Raw genomic sequence first — 11,357 nt, forward strand, 5'->3', positions numbered from 1 at the left:
TACAATCTAGTAGGAGAATGAATATTTGCTTTTTTGGTTACTATCGAATAAATTGACCCTAAATGAGAGAAAAACGTATTTCATAATATTTTCTTTGAGCAAAGTTCCCGGTAACAAGAGTTGCAATAGGAAATCACACTCTTGACCAGAAGTCCAGCGGAAAATTTTTAGGAGTAATGTTTGACAATAAATTAACCTTCAGTAAGCATGTGGATATGATAGTCAATAAAATGTCCAAAGTTACAGGTATCATATATAGGCTAAAGGATTATTTCCCGCTATATATATTAAAACAACTCTACCACTCTTTAATATCTCCTCATCTAAATTACTGCATTACAGCGTGGGGGAGTTGCAGTAGAAACGTCCTGCAACCGCTAATCATTATGCAAAAAAAAAAAAAAACTGGTGAGAATAATAACTTCGAGTGATTATTTAGCTCATACATCACCTCTATTCCGGTCTCTCTCGATTCTGAAGTTGGAGGACACCTACAAACTCTCCTTAATGAATTTGATGTTTCAAACACTTTCGCTGCATCAATATCCATCCATTAGACAAAAAATAATTCAGGTACAATCAGCACACCAATATGGAACAAGAGATTAACTTAACTCTTCCCTTCGTACGTGTAAAGAAATGTGAACAGTTTTATCTCTATCAGGGAGTTTAACAATGGAATACTCTGCCTGCTTATCTTAAGGCATTGCTTAGCATTCGATCCTTTAAAAAATCATATACTAATATGTTATTATCTGTGTACTAAGTTTTATTAGGAGACATTTCTTCATGACCTAACCATTAATGCACATTATAATGTTCTTAACTCTTATATTGTTTATTGCTTGTATATATTTGTAATTCTAGCATATCTATAATATCAATGTTTAAATTCAAAATTTGCACTGTTTATTATACCACCCTTCTTTATTATATGAATATACATTTCCATTTATTTTTTGGCAAAAAATCTCATTTATATATATCTATGTGTATGTGTATGTATATGTACATGTGTATATGTATGTGTATATGTATATACTTATGCATATGTATGTGTGTATTTAGTTTATCTATATCAATATTTACTTTTTATAATTTTTTTTTAATTGATATTATATTATTTGTATTATTGCCCGAAGAGCTCTGCTCCACATGGGCTTGGACAGTCTTTTTTTTCTTTTTTTTTTGTAAATATTTAGTATGTAAATATGTTTTTGTCCAATAAACATTATTATTATTATTATTATTATCATTATTATGATTATTATTATATGTGTGTGCGCGCGCGCAAGCATAGCTAATTTTCACCACTATGCAGCATATTGCACAAACAGTAAAATTGTATAAATGAACTATAAAAATTGACAAAGCTATACAATGTAATTATATAGGCATATCTTTCAATATAATATATATATATATATATATATATATATATATATACATAATATTACTTATGTATATTAATTTGATATAATAAATTTGCCAAAAATGTAGTGTCCTAAAGATTCAGCAAATGTTTACAGGAAATTCTCGAAGCCTTCGGATAAGACTAACGAAAGGCCTACCTTCCTCAAACCCTCCCTGACAAATAACAGATAAACATCGAAAGGTCTAAATCCACAACTACTTTTAAAACTAATTTACTTTCATTCGATCTTTTTCTAACTTTGAATTGTCGCCCATATCAAATGACTCAAAGTTTTAGAAATTTGTCAAGCAGAGTTCATGCTTTTAATTTGGTCAAAAACATTGATAAATAGGCTTAAATAATCAGCAATAAAAACAATAATTGGTATGTATTTGCGAAGACCTGGCAGTGTTTACTCGTGAAATGGGACAAACAAGTCTCTCCTTGTAGGCCTATTTACTCCCGACTACATGAAGATAAGATATGAAACAGGATCCCAGTCTTATCCTTAGTAAGAAATGCATCCAGTATATGAAAGCATATGACTCTCCAACGACAAAAATATAATCGCAAAATATATTTGCTTAAGCCTAAAATGGCACCGCGGTAGCTAATCTCTTAAAGAATTAAACAACGTAAACTACACCAGAAAGCTCTATGGGTAAACATGTTTATTCGACAGATGTTCAGGGCTCTTCGGGCTGGACTAAGTACCGTTACAAGATGGCGGAGAGGGGGGGGAGGGGCCTTGACGTTAAGAGTATTCGAGGGGATTGAATGGGGGGGGGGGGGGGGAGTACAGAAGAGACAGGGGCCAATCGAGGAAAACTGATCTTTGACCACTCCGGAGTTACCAAATGTTATAAATTCGAGGAACCACAATCGGGTGGGTCATTCTTCCAGTTCTGAAGGAACAAGGAACGTCAACTGACTTCACTGCTGTTCGTGATAGCAAGAGCCCCTGCGAAAGGAAGCAAAACTAAGAACACCGAGAAAAATCCCCAAGAAGTTGATAGAGAAAGAAGTTCAGCCTGACACCGAGAACTACAAATTTTTAATTCGCTGTCTGGAGTCTCACAGTCTAGGCCTACCACAATTAACAATAGAAGGTAAGAAGGCTTTTGTTGAATTATAAAAACTTTAATAGTATACCTTTACCACGCCGCTTGTGCATTTATATCATCCGATGTATTTAATTTATAATGAGATCTCAATCTAGTACACTTTGATTGTAACTTCAAAAATGAACTTGGTTATTACAAAGACTTGCTTTATGAAAAAAAAAAAAAACACTCTTCATCCACAAACTCCCTTATATACTATACCCAATTTGAAACTTCTACAAATCAAACTGACAGAATTGGAAAAAATTCCATTGAAGTTTCCATAATCTGAACTCAAGAACTAAAAAAGTAAAGTCATGTGTTTTTTCCTATACAAACAAACCCCCGTCAATAGAAAAAAAAATTGTTAAGGGCTGTAATGCCGGGCAATCTGAACGAACGAAATTAAAATGGTTTCTTCTTCGTTGAAAGAAAGTTTTGTTTTTATACATCAAATATAATGGAAAATTAATCGCCAAAAAGAAAGCAACACTTGACGGACGGAGTCAAGAGACAAAAAGACCTGGAATCCTAAATGCACCAAGATATCGCTCGTTTGCGACAAGGTCGTCATAACTCAAAAAAAATAGCTATTATTCAGGAGAGCCATTAAAACACTCATATTAATGTATGTCGTTAGGACTTTTAGCGCCTCTTGCGATCAATTTTTTAGCTACAATTATGACACTTTTACCAAAAAAAATCAGCATTTGAAGATGAATATGTCTATATGGATTACTTAAAAAGAAATTTTATGAGTTATGACGTTGTTGTCGCAAGCGAGCGATATTCAGAACTGCAGATCTCCTCAGTGGCAGAGATTCATATCAGTAGCCTGTTTATACAAACCACTAAGGAAATGCAGAAAATAATGAGGCAGAAAGGAGAAGCTTCAAATGAAGAAATGGAAGTTGAATCTCACTAAAATCTATCGAAACTATAATATTCTAACTACATATTTTCCGTTGTTACCGCATCCAATAAAGAGAATCTACCTGGACGTAGCAATTCTCCTACCAATACAAATGCCACTTTCATAATCACTGATTCAAAGTTATGTATTAAATTGAAGACTTATAATGAAAATAACATTTCCTAAATTACAGATATCTTTATCCCTCATTCATTCTAAAGGTTAACAATCCTATAAACATGTTACTAATAGAAGCATTGGCGAGATTAAAAAAGATATTTTGATTAATAGAATTTAGCCATTATTTCTTGCTTCATATATTGCACTGCTGAGGAAATTATTTTCCTTTGATATTGGTTTCCATATAAATTTTCCGAAGATTAAAATATGATTATACTCTATAAAATTTTACTCGTGTAGGATATTAGACTGAATGTTTAGAGCCTGAACAAACACCAAACTGTCTGTAGTGCCAAATTCTTTTTCTTCAAAAAACAAATACAGAACCATTTTTTCGAGTCTTTTAAATGCCACTGTGAAATTCAACTGCATTCCAAATTAAAAAATTCATATGGAATTTTTTTCAATATAAGTTAGATATTTTGAGACCATGAATGTTTATTCTATCTATCTATCTATCTATCTATCTATCTAGAGAGAGAGAGAGAGAGAGAGAGAGAGAGAGAGAGAGAGAGAGAGAGAGAGAGAGAGAGAGAGAGAGAGAGAGAGCCAAATTACTGTAAAGTAACTTGATGGTGTGAGTAAAGATTCTCTCTCTCTCTCTCTCTCTCTCTCTCTCTCTCTCTCTCTCTCTCTCGAGAGAGAGAGAGAGAGAGAGAGAGAGAGAGAGAGAGAGAGAGAGAGTGAGAGAGAGAGAATCTTTACTCACACCATCAAGTTACTTTACAGTAATTTGGCTCGCTCTCTCTCTCTCTCTCTCTCTCTCTCTCTCTCTCTCTCTCTCTCTCTCCTTTGATTACTAAGAATCATATGAACCTGCTTAATAAGCAACGAAATGAGATTCCATCCCAACAATCCTTTCGAACACTACGTCAAAAGGGCTACTCAATTAGATCAAGTAGTAGGTCTGGCTTAACCTTAGAAATACCAACGAGGGCAGCAAATTAGGATACAAATTTCTTTTAAAAGAACACTGAAGATCTATAAGTGTCTTGGAAATACCAATATTTCATGATGCACTGAATATCACAAGAACATGTCCAGCCTTCAAACATTTTTTTCCCGCTTTCATTAAATCTAGACTGTGCACATAAATGAACTAATTCTTTCACAGTTAGCTTAAATTTTCATTACAAATTTCAAAATGTTAAGTAAAATAATGAATAGGGTGGAATATAGTTCGATAGTTTTATAATCCTGAATAATGCTCATGAAATTTTCTATCATCTAGCAATCTAGAAGCATACATATGACAGAAATGGAAGATTGAAACGACTTTCATCTTTACAGAAAATCCACATCACCAAGAACTATGGCACACACAATCCACTGCAATCAAACAGCAGCAGTCATGATGCACAATTACCTGGTGGAACTTAGAAGCATGGATGCAAACGAAATTCTGAGTTACATAGCTGAAATTGGAGAGCCACATCCAGAGGATCTGTTCTACCCACCAGAAGGAAAGAACGAATTCACTTCCACTGAGCTGATTTATGAAGGTGACGATCACTACAAGCAGGGAGAATGGAGGATGGCTTTGGAGAAATATAACTACAGCATCTTAAATTCCCTCCACCCAGTTGTGAATGACCGGTCTGTCTATCAAGATGGAAATGAAAGGGACAAGTTTGATTTCCCTACAACAGATCCTGCGCAGTACGGGGGAGTAGATAAAAAGCAGTGCCGTGCCTTACCAGTGGCATTTGCTCGTAGATCTGCCATTTTGTTTGATGCAAAACAATACATCAAGTGCCTAGAAGATATCGACCTAGCTTTAGAGTACGACTACCCTGAAAAAATGCACTATGTATTGGATCAAAGAAAGTGCAAGTGTATAGCAAGAATGCAAGATAAATTCTCATCTACACTTTGGCACTTTGATTTATTCTATGAGAAGATCTCCTTACCCTATGACACAGACATTATCACTCCGCCAAAAGATTCATACGACTTGAGAGCTTTAAGGAATCTCTTTGCTCAAAAACCCAAAAGGAGAAAGCCCCTTTTACGCAAAGCAAACCCCAACATACCATCCCTCAGCAGTGCCGTCAAAGTGATTGGCACAATACCCGAAAGTAGACGCGTCATCGCTACAAGAAACATCTTACCAGGTAAATATACCTTTCCTGTAAGTTACTGAAAGACTTAATTACTAAATGGAACATAATATCCAGGTAATTTTACTTGTGCTGTGTATTACAAATAGGAGTCTTTGCTACAACAAACATCCTGTCAGGTGAAGAAACTATCAGTACTAAAGAGATTGTTGCTACATAAAACTCTACGTTACAAATAGCTACGAAAAAAATCTCTTACTAGGCGACTTTAGAGGCAATGAATGTTAGAGAGCGCATGATATAAGAAAAATTCTATCCGATGATTATATTTCATACAGTGTTACAAATATATTGCCACAAAAAAACATCGACCAAGTGTGTTACAGACAGTATTGGTACTCTCAACATTTTACTAGGTAAATATATTCATACGGCATTGTAGAGTAATTAGATTGGTCAGTCCTAGGAGAAACATTGAACTCGTTAATATACAGTTGAACGAAGGAATTCCTGACAAATTTTTCTGTAGGAAGTACACCCAGCCACACCCATACTGTGATGCAAGTTCCTGTACTTGCTCTTCCCACATCAGATTTTTTGTTATTTGCCGCAAGTAAGGGTGTGACATGATGCATTTCTTCACAGGAAAGGGACTCCTGCGTTCAATATACCTTCTCGCTGCCAACTGTTTTAATATCGAATTTCTTTTAATTAAGAATTTCTTTGCTATCTCATAAATTAATACATTTTACACTTTAATATTTATTCATTCAAATCTTGGGGAAAACATTTTTTGCAATAGGCAAAATTCTTGAATAAACTTTCCTTGATCCAACCTTAAAATCCTCTTTTTACTATTTTCCATAGGTGAAGTATTGGGAGTGGAGCGAGCCTATGCCTGCTCCATACTTTCTCTTGATAAGATGGTTTGCTCTACGTGCCTTAATGAAACTATGACACCTCTCCCGTGCCCAGGATGTCCCGAGGTAGGTACAATTAAATATTCATAGTATTTGAAAGCATATTGTGTATGAAAATGTACAAAAGGTTAATTTTTAGGATGTACCTAAAATATTACCCCCAATGTGATAAATATGAATGTCATTGAAAAACTAATCAACATATTGCCAGCTTTTTTTCTGCTGACCAGTTAGAACTAGTCAAATCTCAACCATTAGAACAAGACATTCAAGATAACTACTCTGAACTAGCTTCTCCACTAACCCTTCCCTTGCTGACAAATTGATAAAATATTCTCAGGTTATTCCTGAATAAACTTTAAAATTTCTAAATATACTCATGAGCAACAATTGAGAAGTCTCTTTAAAGCATCCAGTGCTGCAACACTGGCTAAAGTTTTATTAGCAATAACAAGCCTAAAGATCTCTGAAAATTCCCGCCAGATTTACAAAGATTTAAATCCTTTACAAATTTATTCTCTCCTTAGGTAATGTTCTGTAGCAAGACATGCAGAGCAAGAGGTCTAGCCGAAGACCACTGGTTGGAATGCAAGCTTTTTACATCCGTGGAAGAAGAAGAGCATACATCTTTGCTATTAGCCTTCAAGATGCTCAAGAATTTTGTAAATTGGCAATACGAAGAGTTGTTCAGGGATATGATGGTTGATTTTTGTATGAGAACGGAACAAACTCTAGGTTTCAACAAATACGGTTTATACAAATCTACTTCATTCTTATCTCTGTATTACCTGCATCACGACAGAAAGCCCTGGACCATGTCAACTCTGTTCTACAACTGTCTGTCTTCTTATCGTGTGGCCATGATGCTGGACCTGAGTGGAAGATATTACATCAATAGATCTGGAGAAACCTTTAGACCAGGAGGACAACAACTGTTTAGGACCAGCATGTTTATACTAAACAATATATCAAAAGAAATGAGCAATGCACTTCCTTGTGGTGATAGAAAGGTAACTAGTTCACCCAGTTCTTTTTAAGTTTTACTGTGGTAAAGAGAAAATAAGTATTTTATATACTCTTGTCTCAATTACTGCATGCTGTAAGCCTCACTTCTCTATTTTTAAGTAATCTTTTACCCGGTTTAGATTATAATTAAAGATTATCATCAAAATAAGTGAACAAATTTACTGTTCCCCATTCTTTCGTTTAAATTGTCATGATGGGAAAAACCTTTTTCCCTTTATTTAACGAAACTCTTATCATAGCCTACTATAAAGTAGTCATGGTTAAACAAGTCTTATAACAGTGATTTTTATTGCAGATAAAATGTCGAGGCATTTTCCCAGCAATAAGCTTGTTCAACAACTCTGTCAATCCATCTGCCATATACACTTACAGCGGTCGAGTAGGGAAAGTGCATTCTTTGGTGCCAATTGCGGCAGGTCAGGAAATCACTTTATCCATTGCAAATCGACCTCATAAATGATACAAAAATGGCTGCTAAAATTGCCTTGGTGGAGAAAAACAGCATGACTGACCTCAGACCTTTACAACCAGAATGTGCATTTGTAATAGAATGCCACTGGTATGGTTATTGCCTTTGTTGCATTATCATATTTCAATGCTTGTGGTTTAGAAGCAAGATTAAATAAAGGCAAGATTACAGAACTGAAAATTAAGATGAACAGTCTAAGCGCAAAATACCTGACAAGTGTAAAAAATACCAAAGAACAAAGTGGAAGGGTAATAGAAGCAACATGTTCCGAGGAAACTTTGCTGGATCAGACTAAATGAAATTTGCTACTCAAATGAAAGTCTTGTACCATAACTTAGGTTATGAAGAGGTGTCTACTTTGCCATGTTTGGTACTTGCATATACAAAGCACAGTATCAAACATGCACATTTTGAACCAATGCGGACAGCAACAATTCGTCCAAAGAAGAAGAGGTCAAGTGCCAAAAGGATCAAAAGATTTTGAAGCTGGGACTCTTCAGGCTGCAAATCCTACTACAATGAATCCGGTGGTGCCAGATGATGCCCTTCTGAGACGTCCTGCTATCAAAGTAATATTCTAAACACCACAGAAGTGGGTGGGAGTAGTACCAACAATCCTTCTACAAGGTCAGAGCACAATTCCTTTAAAACCTTTTATCAGTTATCTATTTAGGTTACATAAGATAGGAACCAAGATAAGATAAATTGCCAACAAAAAATAAATCTGCAGAAAATATTTGATAGAAATTAAATTTACAACATTTAATCCAACTCATTTTCATTTTCTATAAAAAGCAAAATACCTCTAATGAATGAAAATAAAATATGGCTAATAGAATTTTTTTTTCATAATTGCACTACAAATTTTTCGATATTTGATCTTTCTTAAAAGTATAAAATTCAATTTTCAAAAAAAAAAAAAAGAATGAAAATCCATGATCCCTTTTTTATTTTACACATACAATTAAGTATTTCAACCGATTTAATATACATTAAATTTTTTGTTTTATTGCTATAAGACATGGAAAAAAACTAAGAAAAATACGAGTAAATAGATTTCTCTTTTTTCCATTTTTAAAGCAATTTGAGTTAATAAAAAATAAAGATTTAATAATAAAAATGGCAGGGAAGCTTCATTAAGAGGTACTTGATATGTGAAGTAATGTTATTCTAATCCAATCATAAATACTGTAACCATCAGATTGCAACCCCCCAAACCCCCTCCCACGAAATATTTCAAAGTACACTGAATTTCAGAACTAAGTGAAAGATCATCGTAGCTTTGACAAACTACTTTCAAATACCAGCAAAAGGAAGAGTATTGTGTAATGAAAAATAATTGATTAATCGACCCTTATCATGAGTCATATGACATTTACCTCTTCTAAAAATAAATATTTGAGTACAAATGTTTTTATGATATTAGTGCAAATAGGTGGAATCAATTAGGGCTATTCATGTTCGTGCAAGCTACTAACACTATCTCAAGTAAACTTTGAATGCATTGTTGGCTATCAAATAGAAGACTTTGTAAAGCCAAAACCAAACCAGTCAAAAGTAACTGCAGTCATTGATTTCCATTACAGGCATTCCAATCGGTGAGTCTTCAATCATTAGAGCAACATCAGTTGGATACAAACTGTATGGACGCCAGATGGTCATGTTCTCCCAACTACCCATAAAGGCAGGAGAAGAAGTCACTATAGGATACACAGACCCATTCTACTTCACCCACAGAAACGAAATTTGAAACCCTACGGATTCAATTGTGTCTGTCAGCCATGCATAAACCGTTTGTATTCGGGAATGGAGCTGAATGACTAATAGAGCACTAGATAGGAAAAAAAAAAGGATATTTAATCTTTCATGGAATTTATCTATATCCCAGTGAAAGTTTAAAAGAACCCATTCTACTTCACCCACAGGAAAAAAATTGAAACCCAACGGATTCAATTGTGTCTGTCAGCCATGCATGAACCGTTTGTATTCGGGAATGGAGCCGAATGACTAATAAAGCTGTGGATATGAAAAAAAGGATATTTAAATTTACCTGTGAAGTTTAGGAGGCACAAAAAATCCACGCAAGTTTGTCTTTCTCAGAAGATTAAATTATTTAACAGAAATCTTGTCAGATCTTGCCAGGCATTTTTGATAGATTTTGGCTCATAAGGATGAATAACAACTTCCTTCACGAAGGAGATAAAAGAAGAGTAAAGTTCGGTGAAAAAAGATAAAAAAAAATAAACCCAGAAAAAAATAAAATAGATTTTATATATTTTGATAAGTTTAAGAATTTATGTTAAGACTTCAAAATTCTAAAGCACAGGTTAAATTAATAAAAATTAAAGATAATGCGAAGGCATTTAAGTGAATACTATGCTGCTACCAAATATATTAAACAAATGGTCAAGTACCTTGCTATACATTCATGATTTCCAAGTACACTGATTTTCAGAACCAATTGAAAGATCACTAACCCTTTTCCAATACCAGCTAAAGGAAGGGGTATTATGTGTTAATAAAGATAATCTATTAATCTACACCTATCAAGTCATATGACATTCACCTCTTAACAAAATTCTGACTATATACGCTTTAATGATAATAGTATTACAAATAGGTGGAACCAATTAGGGATATGTATGTTAGTGCGTGTGCAAGCTGCTAACACTTGCGCTATCTCAAGTAAACTTCGATTGCATTGTAGGCTATTAAAGAGAATATTTTAAGAGCCTAAACCAAACCAGTCAACAGTAACTCAAAGTGATTGTTTTCCATTACAGGCTTACAATCAGCGAGTCTTCAATCATTAGTGCAACACCACTGATACAAGATGTATGAACGCCACATGGTCATGTTCTACCAACTACCAATAAAGGCAGGAGAGAAAGTCACCATAGGGTACAAAGACCCCTTCTACTTCACCCACAGAAACGAAATAAGAGATTTTGAAACCCTAGGATTCAATAATATTGTGTGTCAGCCATGCATGGAGGGTTTTATGTATTCTGGAATGGAGCCGACTGACTAAATAAAGTTCTGGATAGGGAAAAAAGGGATATTTTATCTTTCATGTAATTGATCCGATATCCCAGTGAAAGTTTAAGAGGCAAAAAAAATTTCACGCAAGTTTGTCTTTCCCAGAAGAAATTATTTCGCAGAAATCTTGCCAGGCATTTTTTTTTATAAGTTTGAGTACAATAGACTTGTTTCACTTTGGGTTTGACTAGCAGTTAGGTTTATCACTAATATTGTATAAAAAGAAATCCTTC

The 11,357-nt window shown here is 34.5% G+C and overlaps 1 protein-coding gene across 1 annotated transcript; it reads left to right on the forward strand.

Moving 5' to 3' along the window:
* Positions 1 to 4,922: 4,922 nt before the first annotated feature.
* On the forward strand, positions 4,923 to 8,076 carry LOC137625087 (SET and MYND domain-containing protein 4-like). The gene is made up of 5 exons (XM_068356019.1): positions 4,923 to 5,724; positions 6,009 to 6,086; positions 6,538 to 6,656; positions 7,118 to 7,600; positions 7,912 to 8,076. The coding sequence occupies exons 1-5, from the start codon at positions 4,923 to 4,925 to the stop codon at positions 8,074 to 8,076; spliced, it is 1,647 nt and encodes a 548-aa protein (XP_068212120.1).
* The last annotated feature ends 3,281 nt before the right edge of the window (positions 8,077 to 11,357 follow it).

Source organism: Palaemon carinicauda, chromosome 31, assembly GCF_036898095.1.
Source record: "Palaemon carinicauda isolate YSFRI2023 chromosome 31, ASM3689809v2, whole genome shotgun sequence".
Lineage (NCBI taxonomy): Eukaryota > Metazoa > Arthropoda > Malacostraca > Decapoda > Palaemonidae > Palaemon > Palaemon carinicauda.